Raw genomic sequence first — 22,327 nt, forward strand, 5'->3', positions numbered from 1 at the left:
CATGAGAATCTCTATCATCATTTACCTTTTTCTTTGCTTTTTGGATCAACACCTTACTGCGGCTTAAAAACTCTGCACCAAAAGCAGCACAAGTACGGGGTATGCTTCTCATCTGAAAAAACACAGGAATCAGTTTCAAAATTCGGTGTGTGTTTTATGCGGACTTTGATCCTTTAGATGTGGACTTAATGCGGAATCCGCATGAAGAGCAAAATACTACCATGCTATTTTTCTCATTGAAATCAATGGGAGATGGATTGCATGCATTTTGTGTGCAGATTTTACTAGCAGAATCTGCACCAAAATCCATGTAGTAACAACAATGAACATACCCTAATGGTAAATCTACACGACGACATTTGTCGTGCAACAATAAGTCGCCGTAATGTCACGCAACATTTTTATTTTATTTTTTATAATGACTGTTTATGGTGTCGCAGTGCAACATGACAGTCGCACAAAGATCCATCAAAGTTGGATTTTGTGTGACTATCTTGTTGCAGTGCGACACCATAGACTATCTTTACAAAAAATGTTGCAAAAAATGGCATTGTGTAGACGTTTCCTAGACCCTACCTTAAAAGGGTATTCCCATATGGGTCACTGATGGTATATTTCCAGGATATGATTTTTGTGTCAGGTAGGTGCGGGTCCCACCTCTGGGACCTGCTCCTATCTCCATAACAGGGCCCCTGAAGTGTAGTAGAGCACGCCGCACTGCTTGCCCACCTCTGAGACCCGCATCTAAAATTGATGGCATATTCCATTCATTCAAGGAACTAGAGACCCCCTTTCTCATATTTGGTGGGATCCCAGTGGTCTAACACGCACAAAAACAAAATTAAAATTTATAAAAAAAAATCAACCACAAACAAATATCCAGTCCAATTACATTTCCTTGCAGCTAATTTCTGCCATTCTCCTAGGAGTAATAGATTGTACAAGTTATTTGTTAATTCAGGTTAGCCCAAGGGTTAATAGTTTTAGAATCCGTCTTGGGTACTTGTAAAGTTTACTTCCTTTGTAAGTCACTTACACACTGGTCTTTGTGGGACACCCCCACGAAAGCACTTCACTACTCCACAGCAAACATGCGGACAAAAATAGAGCCGGGGTTCTTCGTTTTTCACAGCTCGCTGAGCTGAGGAGTTCTCAGAAATATTGGTGAAGTTTTTTCACGATCACAAGACACAATACAATCTGTCCTGTGAGTAGGAACCTTATCGTCTTGGGCCGAACTCTGGTTCACAAATGATGATGACCACAGGCTTTTTTAAGATGGCTGGAGAAATGTGATTTGTAATGGATAATCTAGTCCTTGAGAAAAGTCAAGTCTTCAAGACCAGGATTGTGTGATAGCTCCCGATAATGTTGGGCATGTGACAGCCATTGGCCTGCTCTGCTCATCACCCGGGTCACATTGTAATTTCTTAGCCATTATTCCCATCTTTACCTCCTATGACGCATCCTCCCAGGCCTGCACATTGGACAGTGTACCATACTTGGTTTTCCTTCGTTGAAAATGCAGGAAAGCAGTGGCCGTTTTGGACACAGTTGAGTCTTCACAATTAGTTTTTTCTGTTTTCTGCTTCATATTTCAGAATTAACATTCGAAACCTGCTTACATTGATTGCACATTGGGACAGATTTACTAATCCTGGAGATGGTGTAAGCTTAGACTGGCTGTCTAGACCTGCACCAGATTTACCACAGGGGCTCAGGCTGGATGGTAAATGTGGTGCATGGATAGACACGTTTGTCTACTCTCTACCAACTGCTCGTCAGCCTACAGTTGGACAAAAATTTGCGCCAGAATTGTGGAGCAATTTTGTCAGTAAACATCTCCTTGTAGGTTACACCCCTCCCGCTAAGCCACACCTCTTTTCGAGCAAGTTGCAGAAATTTGTAAAATACCCTAGTTGAGCCAATTTGCGCTCCTTTGTTAGGTTCTAGGCGCAGACACCTTAGTAAATATGGGCCATAGTATCGGCAATAGCACAATGTAAGTGTCTTCTATCTTAAAATAATCAGATTATTGAAATGAGACGTCCATTGCCTCTTTCTGTTCATGTCTGGCCCTGCTGTCAGTGGTTGTGGGGAGCTAAAGGAGTCTGAAGTGATGAGACGGTGTCCTCTTTACGGCTTGTAGTTTTGTGCTTTTATCTGTAGGTTAATATAGTTTTATACTGTAGTTTAAAAAGTCAAGAAGTAGTATTCGACTAGATTTTAGCTATGGCACGTGTGGGTTATGGCTCTGCTTAAACAGCACCTGGCACCAGATTTGTCCCTATGACACTGGCTGACCTGTTACATGTGCGCTTGGCAGCTGAAGACGTCTGTGTTGGTCTCATGTTCATATGTGTCCGCACTGCTGAGAAAAATGTTTTACTATATGCAAATGAGCCTCTAGGGGCAACAGGGTGTTGCTGTTGCTCCTAGAGGCTCTGCTCCCTGCAAATGTCACACCCTCTGCACTTTCATGGCAGGACCAGGCAGTGAAAACATCCACACCTGTTCCTATCAATCAGTGCAGAAGGCGCAGCAGTTGCAGAGAGAGCAGAGCCTCTAGGTGTTACGGCAACGCCCCCGTTGCTCCCAAAGTCTGATTTGCATTTATGAATACTCTATTTTTCTCAGTAATGTAGACACCTATGTACATGGGACCAACACAGATGTCTTCAGCTGCCAAATGCACAGGCAACAGGTCAGCCAGTTTTTATAGCTACAAAACTGCTGACAGATGCCCTTTTTAAAGAAAAAGTTTTTGTTTTTGGATTTTTTTTTGTCTTAATTTTGTTTTATTTTCATTAATGTGTTCGACAACTAGTTTCAGAGTATTCTTAGTGTTTTTCTGGATAATATCCTATTTCTGCATTTCCTCACGTGTAATTTGTTGGCGTATGGTAAAGTAATTGATGGGATCACATGATTTACTACTTGCAGTTGAAAAAAAAGTTAAAGCGACTCATGAGCTTATCATGAACTTATCATTCTGCTTCCTTGCATGTCCTGTTGTCATTTGTGCCAGTATACTATTGACTTCTATTAGTTGTAAAAATGTGTGCATTCTTTTTACCTCCCCCTGTTTCCACACATGCCTGACTCAATGGAACAGTCAGCACCAGGTAAGGTCAAAGCCTGCTACAAGTTGGGGGTAGGCTCTTCCCCTGCGGCCAGCTTCTTACAGTCATAGCTCGAGTAGTTATTCCTCATTATGTACTGTACATGTCCCTTTACACAATTTGTGTCACGCAGGCCTTTCTAAAATACATCTATCCATGGCGTGTGCCGTAGCATTGCTGGGAATGTTACCAAATGTCCATCTGCATGTCAGGAGTGTGATGTTGGGGCCTTGGCAAACATGGAGCGGAGTTCGTCTTTGACCTCAGCTGATAAAACCAGAGTACTTTTAATTTGCTAATGTTTGCTTAGTGTGCATGTTACGTGATCAGTCCGCGTGAACTAGATCTTCACTCTGTTGTGGCCTCGTCTTATGTTGTGCAGTCAGTGAAATCTCTTCATATAAATCACTTACAGCCGCTGTACATTAGGTCATGATAGCCAATATTGACCGGCATGAATATGGGTGCTTTAATTTTTTTTAGTTTTTATTTTATTTTTACAGTTATCCATTTTTATTAACAGATTCAGTATCTAAAAAGTCAGAAGGGCCTCCAAGGCCATCACGCTTTTGACGGGATCCATATCGTCAATCACATCATTGGAGATGACGTGTCCTTCCATTCCTCCGATGAAGACTTTGCCACCAGCTCACTACAGCGGGGGGGTCACTACGGCCTGGCCAAAAAGCACGGAAAGATGGTTTTGGTTCCTTCTGATTTGGAGAGCAGCGACAGTGATCCGGAAGAACTGGCGATCATTACTGATTCCAATGGCGTGGTCCCAAAACCGAATGCAAAAAGAACAGAGTCTTACTCCACTACAGTTTGATCATCACTGTGACTTTTATTTTTTTTTAACCAGACGGTCATGACAATTGTTACAATACGAGGACCATCTTACAATCTGCAGATGTGACTGGCCCAGCATGTACAGAACTTCTACTTGCCTTCACTTGCCTTTTGCCAAATGCTCATCATTGCCATACACTAGACGAAGATGTTCAATGGACATGTTTGTCATAGCAGTATTATCAGAAAAATGCATTTCCTTTTGAATGTTTCTTATTTTAGATCAAAGCAGGTGTTATTTCAGAAAGTTTAGTACATACCAGATGGAGACCATTGATATTGACCCGTCTGGTCATCCTTTCTTTCACCTGTGCAACTGAGAAACCTGTGCAATATTTGATGCCTGTTGAACAAAATGTATTTTTGTTAATGTGTGGTCAAATGTATGGTTTGGACATATCACAGGGTGTAATCCTGAAACCCACCAGCTCATCAGTGCAATGAAGGCTGAAGATGGCTTGCTGCATTACAGCCCTTGGGGCTGAAGTTAGAAAACATGGCTTTGGGCATCATATCTGATGTTTGTACTAAAGTTTTTGTTTTTTTTTAAAGTTCAGAGGACACTAAATGAAGTCTTGGATAGAGACGCATACAACACTCCAGTAAAGTAATCGAAGTACGGTACGGTAAGAGCAGATCTCGGGGTCTTTGGTTCGGCACAGGCTTTTACACTGTCTTCATTTGTGTGTGCAGCTCCCCCATGGGCTGCATACATACAGATGAATGTTCGGCGGCTCATTCTGAAATCTTCATAAAATCTTTTTTTCTCCAAAAACCATGCCAGCTGGGTCTGTTATTCCTCCCATTTAGGTGAGTGGAACTGAGCTTGACAAAGCTCAGACTAGAGTGGTGCTGTTTCTGGAAAGGAAAAAAAGTGGACCCTTGAAGCACAGCTGTGTCCTCTAACAGAATGCCCAGGTTCTACTTTTGGTGGCCTGGTTCAAAAGTCTTATAAGAAAATGTAAACATCTTGTTTGCCCTGTGTAATAGGCCCAAAGTGTTTAAAAATGTACTTCCCTCTAAAAACGGGTATTCCTTGTTCATTATATGGATCAATAGGCTAAATATATCTGATCAGTGCAGGTCCGACTCTTAGCACGCTGCTGATAAGCTGTTTGAAGGGCTTGTGGTGCTCATTAGAAAACTGCAGCCTTTTCAATATTAACCTCCATGCCTCAACCTAGTAGTGGGAGTGTGGGGTTAATATAGCTTTGTTCCATTCATGCGAGTGGGGTAATTACCCAGCACCTCTGCTACTATGTAGGGGATGTGCGGGTCAACTTTGAAGAGGCTGGAGCACTAGCACCATGTCCCCTTTAGACGGTTGATTGGTGGGGATGTTGAGAGTTGGTCCCAACAATCTCATATTGATGGCCCATCCTGAGGATAGGTCATGAATGGTGTGAAGCCAGCACACCCCTTTAATAGGTTATCCCATCGGGACATTTATGGCATATCCACAGTATGTCATAAATGTCCAATACGTGCAGGTTCCACCTTGGGGACCCATTTCTATCTCGAAACCAGGCCTTCCACAATGCATAGGATGAAATTTTCTAATTGTGCTTTCACATAATGTTTGGTGATCATGAGCCGCTCCAATCGGTAATGCAGGATGCCAGAAGCTGGATGCATTGCACCGGACGTCCCCTTCAGTGCTTTATGGGCTCAAATGGGGCTTGGCGCTGGACCTTTCAACTATTCGGATTGAAAAACACTGCAGTCAGTGTTTTTTGATCCGGTGCAGCCATGCCAGGGGGAAACTACACTGGATTACCAGTCATATGTGAACGCACCTTAATTGCGAATCTTCAATTCAGCATATCTGTTTCCAGTTTGCCATTCCGATGTCCAGATGTCCAGACCAACACCCATCTCCCCCAGTGTTTCTTATTGAGTCTGCAAAGAGATTTTCTTTTTTAGTCTATACTGCTGCAGTCAGTCTGTTGCAGGTGATTTTAAATATGAACTCTATGGAAATGCATTTGAAGATCACTGTGCAGTAGCATAAAAATGTCTTAAAGCTGCAAAATGAGACCAAATGTCGGTGATTTTTTTTTTTATGCCTTTTTTTTTTTTTGTGTGTGTTTTTGATGTTATTAACAGGTCAGTTAGTGTTACTTGTGAGATATTTTGTACATAAATATACATATTTCATGCCGAAGGTGCATAATGCACATTGTTTTTTTACTGAGATTGTAAATCTTGAATTATAACCGATTCTTGTATCATAAGAGGGGTAAAAAAAAAAAGCCTTTTCTCTTTGTAAATAGAATGATGTACGACACTAATCATATCTTTGTGAAATAGGTCCAGAACCATGCATTGCATTTCACATTAGAAATGTCATCACTTTACAGATGCTCGATAAAACACTATTGACGGAAATCTTTTAACATATAAATATATGTATATGTAACTAAAATAAATTTTTTTCATGATTTAAGTCAGTGAGTCAGTGTTTGGTCTGTGTATATTGTAAATGCTAGGTTTTAGAGACGGGGGGGAAAAAAAAGTTTTTCATCAGACCCCCCCAATGTTAGGGCTCATGCGCACTTTTTTTTCTTTTTTTTTTTTTTTCTTTTTTTTTTTTTTTTTTTTTTACAGGTCCGAAACCATTGACTTTAATGCGGCTTGAAAAGAGTGTGTGCATTTCACGTCCTATTCTTGTTCGTTTTGCAGACAAGGACAGGCATTGTTACAATGGATCCTCAAAAAAACGGATGCAACACGGACTTCACACGGATGTCATCAGTTTGAGGATCTATGTCTTGCGGACCGCAAAATACATACGGTTGCGATTGTGTGCATGAGCCCTTAATCAGACCTCAGCTCAGAGCCCCAATCAGAGCTCCAATATTAATACCAGGGCGTCTGTTGGAGATTCCATCAAAAACTATGGAGAGAAATGTCCTGTATGCAGGTTTTATTTTTATTTTTTCTCAGCTTAAAAAAAATAAATGAAAAAAAAAAGCAAGATCCCGAATGGAAACCGACCAGACCACATTATAGTCAATGGGATCTGATTGTCTCTGTTCAAGTCAGTTATTTGCAGAATCCTGCACTTCCATTATTTTCATTCTATTCCTCCAAGGGTACAGCTACTGTTGTGTGACATTTGTTGCAGCATATTTTAATAGTGTCGCAATGCAACATACTGACGCAACAGTCAGAAAAAGTCCATCCATCCAAGTCCTATTGCAGTATGTCGCATTGCGGGACTTTTCTGAGACTTGCTGTGCGCCACACATTTCGCCTTGTAGCCGTACAGGGCAGAGCAATTGAAATATATAGCGGTGATGTGAACAAGCCCTTACGGAAACACCTAGACCTTCCATGGTTCTGCTGAGCTGAACTTCGATCTCCACAGTGTTGTATGGTGATCTATGCCCAGTAGGACTGCGGCCATAAAACAGACATTGAATTGCTGCTCTTCGAACGGCACTTAAAGCATGTTCACACACAGCAGATTTGAGTTATCACATCTTTTATGTCTGAAATCCATCCCATTCAATGGTGTTTGTAAAAATCCCATGCATACACTTTAGGAACAATACCATTCACATGTACCTAACAGATTTCTGCCACCAAAATTGTCTGCAAGAAGTTGGCCAGATTTGAAAGTTAGAAAGGGTCCTATTAGACCACGTAATTTTCGGGTCAATTAAAATAATCAGGAATGCGCGTTCCCAATAATTGGCTGTATAATCGATCATCAGACCCATAATAGAACAGTCCTATTCTTGTCCGTAATGTGCACGAGAATAGGACATGTTCTATCTTTCTTGCGGGGCCACGGAACACACACACGGATGTGTCCACATCTTTTGCAGCGCGTGAAAGAGAATGGGTCCGCATCCGACCCTCAAGAATTGCGGATCGGATGCAGACAAAAAATACGTTTGTGTGCATGAGGCCTTATCGGCAGCACATCCCTGATTACACAGAGAATAATGAATAGAACAGAATGCGGGGTCTGTGTAATCAGGCTCTGTTCTCCATTGGCGCTCACACTGCCCAAACATCGGGGCCCTAACTTTTTTAACTTTTTTATTTTTATTTTTATTTTATTGGATTATGATATTGCTGACCCTTGTTAGTGCTTGATATTGTGGGGGTCCTCCGCTACCAAATCATTAGAGGAAAAAAACTTTAATGCAGACTAAAAAAAATTATGTATATATTTTGTGTTATTATATGACGCACAAGTAATAATATAATATAGATGGTGGCTCTCGGTGAAGAATCCTGTGTAGGTAGAAGACTCCTCATTGATCATGGTGACAAATTTATCTGTCAGGCACCAGACAGACGAGCGATATCATCTTAAGATATGGCTCCTTGTCTTTGAATGCGCTTTGTCTCACTTCTGGTGGCTACTGTGCTTATTCTGCGATTTTGTCCAAGTGCTACTGTGTGTCCCCGAGCAGCAGGAGTCTTATCACTGGGTGTCGTCAGGCCGGGACCCTGCTGAGGTGTTAAATTAGACCGTGCCTCCAGTGAAGGGAAGCAGGATGGAGGATCCATGGCTCCTCTGTTTGATGTTGACCTGAGTAATTAAGGTAAGCCAAATGAGACTTTCAAAAATGGAGCCGAGAGTAAAGGGAAACTGCTTACATCTAGTCTGTACTTCAACAGGGCTCCTGTAAGGGAAATGACATGTAATAAAACATGACCACACTAGTATAATAACCTAGAAAATCCGAACAGAACACAAATGTCCATCAGTCTCCGCAAAACGCAACGTAGGTTAAGGCAATTAGCCGAAACGCGTCAACCTGACGCTCTGCTTCAGGGTATCTTCAATGTAACTTGAAAAAATATACTTTTAATGAGCACCATTACGTACTGGAGATGTTTTTGCACGTGGATTAAAAGGGTTGTCCAGGATTAGAAAAACAGAAAAGAAAAAAAAGCACCACCCCTGTCCACAGGTTGTGTGCGGTACTGCAGTTCTGCCCATTGACTCCAATAGAGCAGAGTTGCAAATACCAGACACAACCCATGAACATTGGCGGTGCTGTTTTTGGAAGGAAGCAGCCATGTTTTTTTAATCCCGGACAACCCCTTTGTGAGGGCTCATGCACACAGCGCCTGGCTATGTGTGTTCCGAATTTTGCGTAGAATAATGTCTGGCCCTTTCTATCCTTGTCCGTAATAGGAAATGTTCTATTTTTATTTTTTGCAGCGGAACGGACATATGGATGTGGACAGCACACCGTGTGCTGTCCGCATCTTTTGCGGCCCCATTGAAGTGAATGGGTCCACATCCGATCCGCAAAAAATGAGGATTGGATGTGGACAAAAACAACGGTTTTGTGCTTGAGCCCTAACTCTGCTGCGGGAGTCCGGTGTGTGCTGGTGTCTGCTCTGCAGAGGGAGAGGTGACGTTCTGATTTGTTTTGCAAAATGTCACCGATTATACTCAAGCTGCCCACCCGTAGACCCCAGACCAGTGGCTATTTCTATAGACACCCAAATTCATACCATCTTCCAAAATATTCAGATTCCTGGAGTTCCAGCACAGCAGTAAGTGAATGACTGTTGCACGGTTCCTCCATATGAAATAGGTATAATGGAGGTACAGTACAGACCTTTTGAACCTGTTTGTGTATGGATTATAAAAAGATACGTTGTCAATAAGGTGCAGCTCCCTCTTCTGCTATAATATTTTGTAGTCCCCCTCAAATTCATGCTTCCCAGGGCACCGATGGGGGAGATATGAATAAAACGTATAAAGCTATTGGTTACCTTGTTTCATGTATTATTTAAATGTACTAAAGTATTTAGATCCCCTTCAAAATTAATTGATCATTTAACCCCTTCACGACCCATGCCCCGTGCAGATAGCACGAATATAAACGTTATGGCACCTGTTTAATCCAAGCGCTGCAAAACGCTTGGATTAAAGCTTCTGCCGCTGTCAGGGACAGTGTACAGTCCAGTAATGCTGGTACGGGACCAATTAGAGTGGTCACTTGCCGGCGATTGCTCCAATTGGTTAGTCTGTGCAGACTAACCAATCGGATCGCGGCAGTGTAAAAATCCTGTTTTCAGGCTCTGATCTGCACTCTGCTCATCGGAGCCTGAAATCAGGCACTTGCTGTTTCATTCCCTGCTTTTTGCTCCCTGATGTGGCCTGTCTGCCCCTTGATGTCCCGCCTGCTGCTCCCTGCTCCTAATTTTTGCCCACTTCACCTCCTAAAAAATGGAATATAGACCCCAAAATTGTGCCAGTAAAAATTACAGCCTGTCCTGCAAAAAAAAAAAAAAACACTCACAGCTACATTAACGGAAAAATCTAAAAGTTTAATAAGTGATTTTATGATATAAGTGTTGAATAAAACCATATAAATTTCGTATCACCATAACCGTATAAACCCACAGAATAAAAGTATACCACGTGGAGAACCCCATGAAAAATAAAAAAACACTGGCAAAATTGCAATATTAGCCCACTTCACCTCATAATAAAATTGAATAAAAAAGTCATATGCACCCAAAAATGGTACTATTAGAAACTAAAGCCCAGTCTGCAAAAAATTTGTCCCCACACAGCTCAGTCAACAAAAAAATAAAAAAGCTATGGCCCTTAAAATCTATTCCATGTTAGAAAATGCAGATGCCGCTACTTTCCTTTTGAAATCTGCCGTCTGCTCATACAGCAGTTTACGACCACATATGGGGTGTTGCCGTATTCAGGAGAAAATGGATAACAAATTACACTTACATTTTGCTCTGCATAAGTATGCCTAAATGAATTAAGCACTTGAAAAGCATTAAATAATTTTGAACAGAACGAGTTTTACTCCAACAATTACCTGATCTACAAAGTTTGCGTAGTAAACGGTGTATGAAAATGTAATGGAATAACAAAACTTCAAAAAGTCTTTTTTTTTTTTTCAGTTTAAAAACTTGAGCAAGGCCCAGTACTGTTAAAAGTGCTTCAGGCATCTGCTTTTGCGTTTGAACGGTCATATTTTCCCATTGCTAAAACCAGCAGTAGTCCCCCATCATATTGGGATTCCAGCAGCCTTGATACCTGTTCTCCATTGTAGAAATATATTTATGAAACCGCTCTCCATGTTTGTCACCTGCGTGTCCCTAATTGGGTGGGAAAAAGTAATGATGGAAATATAATAAATGCACTTTCAATGACATCCGGCAGCCAAGTTGTTCATATGCTGTAAGCATGTTGTCTACTAATTCAGCATAGTTTGCAGCTCGTCTGTTCCCAAGGGAGTTCTGCACTACTAGCACAAATGCATCCCAAGCTGCAAGACGCACTCGCTTTGTCAGATTCTTGCGCTGATCATAAGTAGTGTATTTGCCACATATGTAGCAGAAATTATCTGGATCGTTAACACATTTGCGTTTTATCCATCTTAAGTTTCAAAACTGATAGCACTATAACAGATCACTTTATCAAAATCTGTCCAGTTTGCCTTATATACACTGCTCAAAAAAAATAAAGGGAACACAAAAATAACACATCCTCGATCTGAGTTAATTAAATATTCTTCTGAAATACTTTGTTCTTTACATAGTTGAATGTGCTGACAACAAAATCACACAAAAATTAAAAAATAGAAATCAAATTTTTCAACCCATGGAGGTCTGGATTTGGAGTCACACTCAAAATTAAAGTGGAAAAAACACACTACAGGCTGATCGAACTTTGATGTAATGTCCTTAAAACAAGTCAAAATGAGGCTCAGTAGTGTGTGTGGCCTCCACGTGCCTGTATGACCTCCCTACAACGCCTGTGCATGCTCCTGATGAGGTGGCGGACGGTCTCCTGAGGGATCTCCTCCCAGACCTGGACTAAAGCATCTGCCAACTCCTGGACAGTCTGTGGTGCAACGTGACGTTGGTGGATAGAGCGAGACATGATGTGCTCAATTGGATTCAGGTCTGGGGAACGGGCGGGCCAGTCCATAGCATCAATGCCTTCGTCTTGCAGGAACTGCTGACACACTCCAGCCACATGAGGTCTAGCATTGTCTTGCATTAGGAGGAACCCAGGGCCAACCGCACCAGCATATGGTCTCACAAGGGGTCTGAGGATCTCATCTTGGTACCTAATGGCAGTCAGGCTACCTCACACCATTACTGACCCAATGCCAAACTGGTCATGCTGGAGGATGTTGCAGGCAGCAGAACGTTCTCCACGGCGTCTCCAGACTCGTCACGTGCTCAGTGTGAACCTGCTTTCATCTGTGAAGAGCACAGGGCGCCAGTAACGAATTTGGCAATCTTGGTGTTCTCTGGCAAATGCCAAACGTCCTGCACGGTGTTGGGCTGTAAGCACAACCCCCACCTGTGGACGTCGGGCCCTCATATCACCCTCATGGAGTCTGTTTCTGACCGTTTGAGCAGACACATGCACATTTGTGGCCTGCTGGAGGTTATTTTGCAGGGCTCTGGCAGTGCTCCTCCTGTTCCTCCTTGCACAAAGGCGGAGGTAGCAGTCCTGCTGCTGGGTTGTTGCCCTCCTACGGCCTCCTCCACGTCTCCTGATGTACTGGTCTGTCTCCTGGTAGCGCCTCCATGCTCTGGACACTACGCTGACAGACACAGCAAACCTTCTTGCCACAGCTCGCATTGATGTGCCATCCTGGATAAGCTGCACTACCTGAGCCACTTGTGTGGGTTGTAGACTCCGTCTCATGCTACCACTAGAGGGAAAGCACCGCCAGCATTCAAAAGTGACCAAAACATCAGCCAGGAAGCATAGGAACTGAGAAGTGGTCTGTGGTGACCACCTGCAGAACCACTCCTTTATTGTGGGTGTCTTGCTAATTGCCTATAATTTCCACCTGTTGTCTATCCCATTTGCACAACAGCATGTGAAATTGATTGTCACTCAGTGTTGCTTCCTAAGTGGACAGTTTGATTTCACAGAAGTGTGATTGACTTGGAGTTACATTGTGTTGTTTAAGTGTTCCCTTTATTTTTTTGAGCAGTGTACTTAATGCTGAATTCAGCCTGAGTGCGTCCATTGGCATATCTCCAATATAATGCATTAATATTATAACTGAATAGGCTTTGCATGTACTTAATTAAAATCTAGACGTGTCGGGCAAATTCAGAGTTCATATTTGGAATCAGGGCGCTCATTTTAGTATACATCACATGTTTTTCTCTCAGTAGCAAAATCATTGTTGCGCAGTGTTATGGAGTGCATTTGCTACTGTTATCCCTTGTTAAAGTGAAAAATTTGGCCTTAAGGGACTTTTTCTTGTAAAAAATAAAAAAAATTATTTTCAGCCAAGTGTTTCTAAATATTATGAAACACCTGTGAGGTCAAAGTGAACAGTAACCCCTCCAATGAGTTATTTGAGGGGTGTAGTTTCCAAAATGGGGTAACTTTTTGGGGCTTTCTACTGTAGGGGTACCCTAGTGTGCCTTCAAATAAGGCACGACATCCAAAAGCCATTCCAGCAAAATCTGCCCTCCAAAAACCATATGGCGCTCTTTTCCTTCTGAATCCTGCCGTGTGCCCATAAAGCAGTTTACGAACATAAATGGGGTGTCTTTGTAAGCTGCAGAATCGGGGTAATAAATATTGAGGTTCGTTTTGCTGTTAACCCATGCTTTGTTATAGGAAAAATTGGATTAAAATTAAAAATGTCACTTCAATTATACTTTAATTCTTATGGAACACCTAAAGGGTTAACATAGTTTGTAAAACCAGTTTTGAATAATTTGAGGGGTGTAGTTTCTAAAATGGGGTTACTTATGAGTGTTTTTTTATTAAATAAGGACCTCAAAGGGACTTCAGAAGTGAATTGGTCTTTGAAAAAGTCAGTTTTAAAAATGTTATAGAAAATTTCCAAATTGCTTCTTAAATTCGAAGCCTTCTAACGTCCTTTTAAAAAAAAAATTAAATTTTTAAAATGATGCCAACACGAAGTAGACCTATAGGGAATCCTATCTGCCTTTAAGGCGTAGAAATTCAAATTTCGAAAATTTAATTTTTTTCCAGATTTTCTGTAAATGTAATTTTTTTTTATAATAAAAAGGTAAAACATAGCGACCCAAATTTGCCCCTAACATCAAGTACGAGATGTCTTGAGAAAACAATCTCAGAATGGTTTGGATCAATAAAAGCATTCCAAAGTTAATAGCATATAAAGTGACACGTCAGATTTGCAAAATTAGACCTAGTCACGAAGGTGAAAAATGGCTTGATCTTGAAAGGGTTAAAGAAGAGCTGTCACCTTTCTCGATGTGTCTTCTTTAGTAACTACTTGCATTCCCCATGTAATAATTCTGGAGCATCTATTCTTTATTATTCCTACTAGAAGTTTTGAATGAATTCTTAGCGGTTTGCAATGAAGGTCCAGATAGGTGTTACCAGTTGGGGGGGTGTCCTTGCACACTGACACAATCCAATCAGCGCTGCCAGTGTCAAATTGTGCAGGGACACACACGCAACTGGTAACACCCATCTAGACCTGCATTGCAAACTGCTAGCAATTTATTCATAACTTCTAGCAGGAATAATAAGTACGGTAACGATACGACATAGGGTCGTAGGGATAGATCAGGGGTCAGCAAACTTCGGCACGCCTTCTGTTGTGAAATTACAATTCTCAGCATGCTCCATTCATTTCTATGGGAGTTCTGAGAAGAGCAGAGCAATTATGCATGATGGCAATTGTAGTTTCATAACAACTAGAGTGCTGGAGGTTGCCTACCTGTGGGATAGATGCTCTAAACAGACAAGTCAGGAGAGGTTATAGGTCGTCTTTAAGAGTCTATATATAAGCCACAGGACTCCAGAGTTAGTGCACTTTCACACTAGCGTTTAAGTTTTCCGGTATTGAGTTCTGTCATAGGGGCTCAATACCAGAAAAAAAATTCATGGTCAATGGGGACAAAACTGAACTCAATGCTCCAAAATGTATTCCATTTAGTTGCGTTCCCAGACCGGAGAGCAAACCGCAACATGTTGTATTTTGCTTTCCGTCCATTTAGTTGCGTTCGCAGACCGGAGCGCAAACCGCAACATGTTGTATTTTACGGATCCGTCGTGACCCCCAATGCAAGTAAGTGGGGACGGATCCGTTTTCTCTGCCACAATAAAACGCTAGTGTGAAAGTAGTTGGAATGGCGCCATGACAGTATGTGTTCTTGCTGTGACAATGGCATTACAATTTGCTTTTTGTATAACATTTCCCTTTTTAAGAAAAATCTGACCGCTGCTTTTGATTATAATTTGTTTTGCGGTTTCCATCAGTTCTCCATAGGCCTCTGTGTACAGTCGTGGCCAAAAGTTTTGAGAATGACACAAATATTAGTTTTCACAAAGTTTGCTGCTAAACTGCTTTTAGATCTTTGTTTCAGTTGTTTCTGTGATGTAGTGAAATATAATTACACGCACTTCATACGTTTCAAAGGCTTTTATCGACAATTACATGACATTTATGCAAAGAGTCAGTATTTGCAGTGTTGGCCCTTCTTTTTCAGGACCTCTGTAATTCGACTGGGCATGCTCTCAATCAACTTTTGGGCCAATTCCTGACTGATAGCAACCCATTCTTTCATAATCACTTCTTGGAGTTTGTCAGAATTAGTCGGTTTTTGTTTGTCCACCCGCCTCTTGAGGATTGGCCACAAGTTCTCAATGGGATTAAGATCTGTGGAGTTTCCAGGCCACGGACCCAAAATGTCAACGTTTTGGTCCCCGAGCCACTTAGTTATCACTTTTGCCTTATGGCACGGTGCTCCATCATGCTGGAAAATGCATTGTTCTTCACCAAACTGTTGTTGGATTGTTGGAAGAAGTTGCTGTTGGAGGGTGTTTTGGTGCCATTCTTTATTCATGGCTGTGTTTTGGGGCAAAATTGTGAGTGAGCCCACTCCCTTGGATGAGAAGCAACCCCACACATAAATGGTCTCAGGATGCTTTACTGTTGGCATGACACAGGACTGATGGTAGCGCTCACCTTTTCTTCTCCGGACAAGCCTTTTTCCAGATGCCCCAAACAATCGGAAAGAGGCTTCGTCGGAGAATATGACTTTGCCCCAGTCCTCAGCAGTCCATTCACCATACTTTCTGCAGAAGATCAATCTGTCCCTGATCTTTTTTTTGGAGAGAAGTGGCTTCTTTGCTGCCCTTCTTGACACCTGGCCATCTTCCAAAAGTCTTCGCCTCACTGTGCGTGCAGATGCGCTCACACCTGCCTGCTGCCATTCCTGAGCAAGCTCTGCACTGGTGGCACTCCGATCCCGCAGCTGAATCCTCTTTAGGAGACGATCCTGGCGCTTGCTGGACTTTCTTGGACGCCCTGAAGCCTTCTTAACAAGAATTGAACCTCTTTCCTTGAAGTTCTTGATGATCCTATAAATTGTTGATTGAGGTGCAATCTTAGTAGCCACAATATCCTTGCTTGTGAAGCCATTTTTATGCAAAGCAAGGATGGCTGCACGCGTTTCTTTGCAGGTCACCATGGTTAACAATGGAAGAACAATGATTTCAAGCATCACCCTCCTTTTAACATGTCAAGTCTGCCATTTTAACCCAATCAGCCTGACATAATGATCTCCAGCCTTGTGCTCGTCAACATTCTCACCTGAGTTAACAAGACGATTACGGAAATGATCTCAGCAGGTCCTTTAATGACAGCAATGAAATGCAGTGGAAAGGTTTTTTGGGGATTTAGTTAATTTTCATGGCAAAGAAGGACCATGCAATTCATCTGATCACTCTTCATAACATTCGAGTATATGCAAATTGCTATTATAAAAACTTAAGCAGCAACTTTTCCAATTTCCAATATTTATGTAATTCTCAACTTTTGGCCACGACTGTACACAGCGCGCAGTAATCCGTGCTTTAAGTAGTTTTGTTTGCTGCATAAATTTCTCCTAAATCAGTTTCATTTATCTTTAATTGTGATTCTCATAATTTCCAGGTTCAGAATTAGAAGTTCGGTCACGTACGTTCATATCAACAGTAATTGTAAGAAAAACACCAGGTTTATGTGGGAAATTTGTGGTAACCAAGAAATCACCTGTAGTAATAGTGTTGTGTTCTCTATAAAAACAGGAAATCACGATACTGTCATGGGGTGTCACATGCACTTGGTAAGTAGTGGAAAGAATGACTGTGTGGGGTTGTCACTTCAGCAAATGTCATTAGGACATACAGATGGGGATCTTAGATGGCGATCCCCCTGGGGACAGCCTGATGCTAATGTCTGTAAAGCTCTGTGGAATATAGTAGCGCTATGTAAGTGTATAAAATAAATAGTGGCATTTATAATGTAGACCAAGTTAATACAAGGCACTTACTAATGTATTGTGATTGACCATATTGCTGTGCATGCGTGTCTGTGCGCTCCCACAATCCCTTCCCTTAGAGAGACCGATACCTTTTCCTATAGTGTGAAGCACGACCACAACTGCTGGATTACAGGGTGGTCGTAACCTGGAGACAATATGGACAATCACAATACATTAATATAAAGTAGCCATCAAGACGTATAGTCTACAACAATGTAGAAAAAAATATTCAAAACAGCGAAGCTCAGACAATTGCATATACCTACAAAATATGAGCTTTGTATGTCAAACAGTAAAATATGTATGATGAGCTAAATTCTCCAATAAGGGATAAGTTAAATATGAGTCACAGTGGAGAAAGGCAACATCCCCGGAGAGAAGTGCATTATATCAAGGGGTTCACTATGATAAGTAGTAGTCTGTAGGGTTCGAGGAATTGTACAAGGTAGACTCTGTTCAACTCGCTGCTTGTAAAATGCAAGAGTTATAGGACACTGATCACATTACTTTAAGATATGATACAAAATAAGTAACACATATATACACTAACCTAAAGAATTATTAGGAACACCATACTAATACGCTGTTGGACCCCCTTTTGCTTTCAGAACTGCCTTAATTCTACGTGGCATTGATTCAACAAGGTGCTGATAGCATTCTTTAGAAATGTTGGCCCATATTGATAGGATAGCATCTTGCAGTTGATGGAGATTTGAGGGATGCACATCCAGGGCACGAAGCTCCCGTTCCACCACATCCCAAAGATGCTCTATTGGGTTGAGATCTGGTGACTGTGGGGGCCATTTTAGTACAGTGAACTCATTGTCATGTTCAAGAAACCAATTTGAAATGATTCGAGCTTTGTGACATGGTGCATTATCCTGCTGGAAGTAGCCATCAGAGGATGGATACATGTTCTCATTCTGTTTACGCCAAATTCGGACTCTACCATTTGAATGTCTCATCAGACCAGGCAACATTTTTCCAGTCTTCAACAGTCCAATTTTGGTGAGCTCGTGCAAATTGTAGCCTCTTTTTCCTATTTGTAGTGGAGATGAGTGGTACCCGGTGGGGTCTTCTGCTGTAGCCCATCCGCCTCAAGGTTGTGCGTGTTGTGGCTTCACAAATGCTTTGCTGCATACCTCGGTTGTAACGAGTGGTTATTTCAGTCAACGTTGCTCTTCTATCAGCTTGAATCAGTCGGCCCATTCTCCTCTGACCTCTAGCATCCACAAGGCATTTTTGCCCACAGGACTGCCGCATACTGGATGTTTTTCCCTTTTCACACCATTCTTTGTAAACCCTAGAAATGGTTGTGCGTGAAAATCCCAGTAACTGAGCAGATTGTGAAATACTCAGACCGGCCCGTCTGGCACCAACAACCATGCCACGCTCAAAATTGCTTAAATCACCTTTCTTTCCCATTCTGACATTCAGTTTGGAGTTCAGGAGATTGTCTTGACCAGGAGCACCCCCCTAAATGCATTGAAGCAACTGCCATGTGATTGGTTGACTAGAGAATTGCATTAATGAGAAATAGAACAGGTGTTCCTAATAATTCTTTAGGTGAGTGTATATATGTATACCCCGGGATGACATAACCATAAATCCTTCTTACACTAGGATGGCGGCATTGCCAACACTAGGCATAGCACAGTGTATTATTTCTGCATTTAAAGGGTTATCCATGTCCATGGACACATTTTATAATATAAATGACTTAAAAATCTAATTTTATTTTGGTGTTTGTGACTGACAGACGGACCCATTGATGCACGGCACAGGCTCTGTTCACAGTGCAGGCGGCGCCATTGTTCCTGGGAAAACCATCTAACCTGATGGACCGCATTATAAGGAGTTACACCACCGTACACAGTGTATCGGTAGATTTTACATGCAGTTGAACATAACACCCCAAAAGTTACCAAAATTATGCAGATGACATTTGTACATGTGCACTGTGTGTGTATCTATTATCTATCATGTCTAATCTATTATCTCTTATACAGTGGGGGAAATAATTATTTGACCCCTCACTGATTTTGTAAGTTTGTCCAATGACAAAGAAATGAAAAGTCTCAGAACAGTATCATTTCAATGGTAGGTTTATTGTAACAGTGGCAGATAGCACATCAAAAGGAAAATCGAAAAAATAACTTTAAATAAAAGATAGCAACTGATTTGCATTTCATTGAGTGAAATAAGTATTTGAACCCCTACCAACCATTAAGAGTTCTGGCTCCCACAGAGTGGTTAGACACTTCTACTCAATTAGTCACCCTCATTAAGGACACCTGTCTTAACTAGTCACCTGTATAAAAGACACCTGTCCACAGAATCAATCAATCAAGCAGACTCCAAACTCTCCAACATGGGAAAGACCAAAGAGCTGTCCAAGGATGTCAGAGACAAAATTGTAGACCTGCACAAGGCTGGAATGGGCTACAAAACCATTAGCAAGAAGCTGGGAGAGAAGGTGACAACTGTTGGTGCGATTGTTCGAAAATGGAAGGAGCACAAAATGACCATCAATCGACCTCGCTCTGGGGCTCCACGCAAGATCTCACCTCGTGGGGTGTCAATGGTTCTGAGAAAGGTGAAAAAGCATCCTAGAACTACACGGGAGGAGTTAGTTAATGACCTCAAATTAGCAGGGACCACAGTCACCAAGAAAACCATTGGAAACACATTACACCGCAATGGATTAAAATCCTGCAGGGCTCGCAAGGTCCCCCTGCTCAGGAAGGCACATGTGCAGGCCCGTCTGAAGTTTGCCAATGAACACCTGAATGATTCAGAGAGTGACTGGGAGAAGGTGCTGTGGTCTGATGAGACCAAAATAGAGCTCTTTGGCATTAACTCAACTCGCTGTGTTTGGAGGAAGAAAAATGCTGCCTATGACCCCCAAAACACCGTCCCCACCGTCAAGCATGGGGGTGGAAACATTTTGCTTTGGGGGTGTTTTTCTGCTAAGGGCACAGGACAACTTATTCGCATAAACGGGAAAATGGACGGAGCCATGTATCGTGAAATCCTGAGCGACAACCTCCTTCCCTCTGCCAGGAAACTGAAAATGGGTCGTGGATGGGTGTTCCAGCACGACAATGACCCAAAACATACAGCAAAGGCAACAAAGGAGTGGCTCAAGAAGAAGCACATTAAGGTCATGGAGTGGCCTAGTCAGTCTCCGGACCTTAATCCAATCGAAAACCTATGGAGGGAGCTCAAGCTCAGAGTTGCACAGAGACAGCCTCGAAACCTTAGGGATTTAGAGATGATCTGCAAAGAGGAGTGGACCAACATTCCTCCTAAAATGTGCGCAAACTTGGTCATCAATTACAAGAAACGTTTGACCTCTGTGCTTGCAAACAAGGGTTTTTCCACCAAGTATTAAGTCTTTTTTTGTTAGAGGGTTCAAATACTTATTTCACTCAATGAAATGCAAATCAGTTGCTATCTTTTATTTAAAGTTATTTTTTCGATTTTCCTTTTGATGTGCTATCTGCCACTGTTACAATAAACCTACCATTGAAATGATACTGTTCTGAGACTTTTCATTTCTTTGTCATTGGACAAACTTACAAAATCAGTGAGGGGTCAAATAATTATTTCCCCCACTGTATATATAAAAATGAGTTTCTGTCTGTCGTTCTTTATGCGCGACCAAACAACTGGACCGATCTTCACCGAATTTGGCACACAGGTACAACAGGTGTCCGGGAAGGTTTTAGACCGGGTCTCAGCTCTCTAGGATGTACCGTTACTGAGATATTCCCCAAAAATTAGCCCCCCCCCCCCCCCAAATACAAGCCTTCAATTCTTTCTCTTCAAAGCCCTACTGCCATAAACACAGTTTTACTCCAGGTTTCCATAACAACCCAGCCATATTTCTTTACTGCTTAAAGGGCCGGTCACTGTGAAAGTCACAGTTAAAGGGCCAGTCACAGTGAAAGGGGCGGTCACAGTAAAAGTCACAGTTAAAGGGTGGTCACTGTGAAAGTCACAGTTAAAGGGACGGTCACTGTGAAAGTCACTGTTAAAGGGGCGGCGACTATGAAAGTCACTGTTAAAGGGGCGGTCACTATGAAAGTCACTTTTAAAGGGGCGGTGACTGTAAAAGTCACTGTTAAAGGGGCAGGCACTGTGGAGGTCATTGTTAAAGGGGCGGGTACTGTAGAGGTCACTGTTATGGGGGAAACTATCTTTTTACGACACACGGAAACATAAAATGAAATATACCCGTGCGAAGCCGGGTCCTTCTGCTAGTCTATTATATACGTATATTTATTATAATGTTTCACTAATAATATGATATAATGTACCGGTATTTTAAGATAAGAAATCTGTTCCAAATGAATAAAACAACAATATATAACGTAGAACTAGACAGGTGCAGACATTTTCTTTATACAGTAATTTACATAGAACCAGGAAAACCATTTAAAGGGGTTGTCCCACAAAAAAATATTCGACATTTATTAAACAGCACCTGGATCTGAATACTTTTGTAATTACATGTCAATAAAAATTTGGTGTAACCACTATCGTTCAATGAAATGTATCTGTATAGTGCCACCTGCTGCTTATTTTTCTGTCTGCTTCAATAGCATCACTGAGGTGGACGCACATGCTCAGTTCCATCCATCAACTTCACTAGTTGTATTTACTGTTAGAAGCTGAGATCGTTACAAGGAGAGAGTTGCAGCGGACAGGACGCACCCCCAGAGCTGTAATAGGGAGATAGCTGCAGCAGACAGAACGCACCCCCTTGTGAGGTGATAGGGAGCTGCTACAGAAAGGACAGCCTCCTGATGTGCCAGCTTGAAATAAATCTAGCAGATCCATGTAAGGTACAGGACTGGCTCTAACTTTGTTTGGAAGAGATTATCATGTGGTGTATGATGTCTGATTTTAATTTTTTACATGAAGGGGGTTTTATGAGACTTTTTAACTGATCACCTATCTTTAATCTGATTTAAAAAAAAAAAAAATGCATTTTTTTTTTTAAAACCCAAAACCCAAAAACTCCATCTAATTATAAACACGAGTAACAAAAATAAATA

General features: G+C 41.8%; 1 protein-coding gene across 5 annotated transcripts in view; it reads left to right on the forward strand.

Moving 5' to 3' along the window:
• EVI5 (ecotropic viral integration site 5) overlaps positions 1-4,973 on the forward strand; it is a 178,177-nt gene extending 173,204 nt beyond the window's left edge. For all 5 annotated transcript variants that reach the window (XM_040408655.1, XM_040408653.1, XM_040408656.1 and 2 more), the window contains one exon: positions 3,646-4,973. In XM_040408655.1, coding sequence (XP_040264589.1) covers positions 3,646-3,951 — 306 coding nt within the window. In that variant the 3' untranslated portion in view covers positions 3,952-4,973. The remainder of the gene's footprint in view (positions 1-3,645) is intronic.
• The last annotated feature ends 17,354 nt before the right edge of the window (positions 4,974-22,327 follow it).

The sequence above is a fragment of the Bufo bufo genome, chromosome 9 (genome assembly GCF_905171765.1).
Source record: "Bufo bufo chromosome 9, aBufBuf1.1, whole genome shotgun sequence".
In the NCBI taxonomy this organism is placed as follows: Eukaryota; Metazoa; Chordata; class Amphibia; order Anura; family Bufonidae; genus Bufo; species Bufo bufo.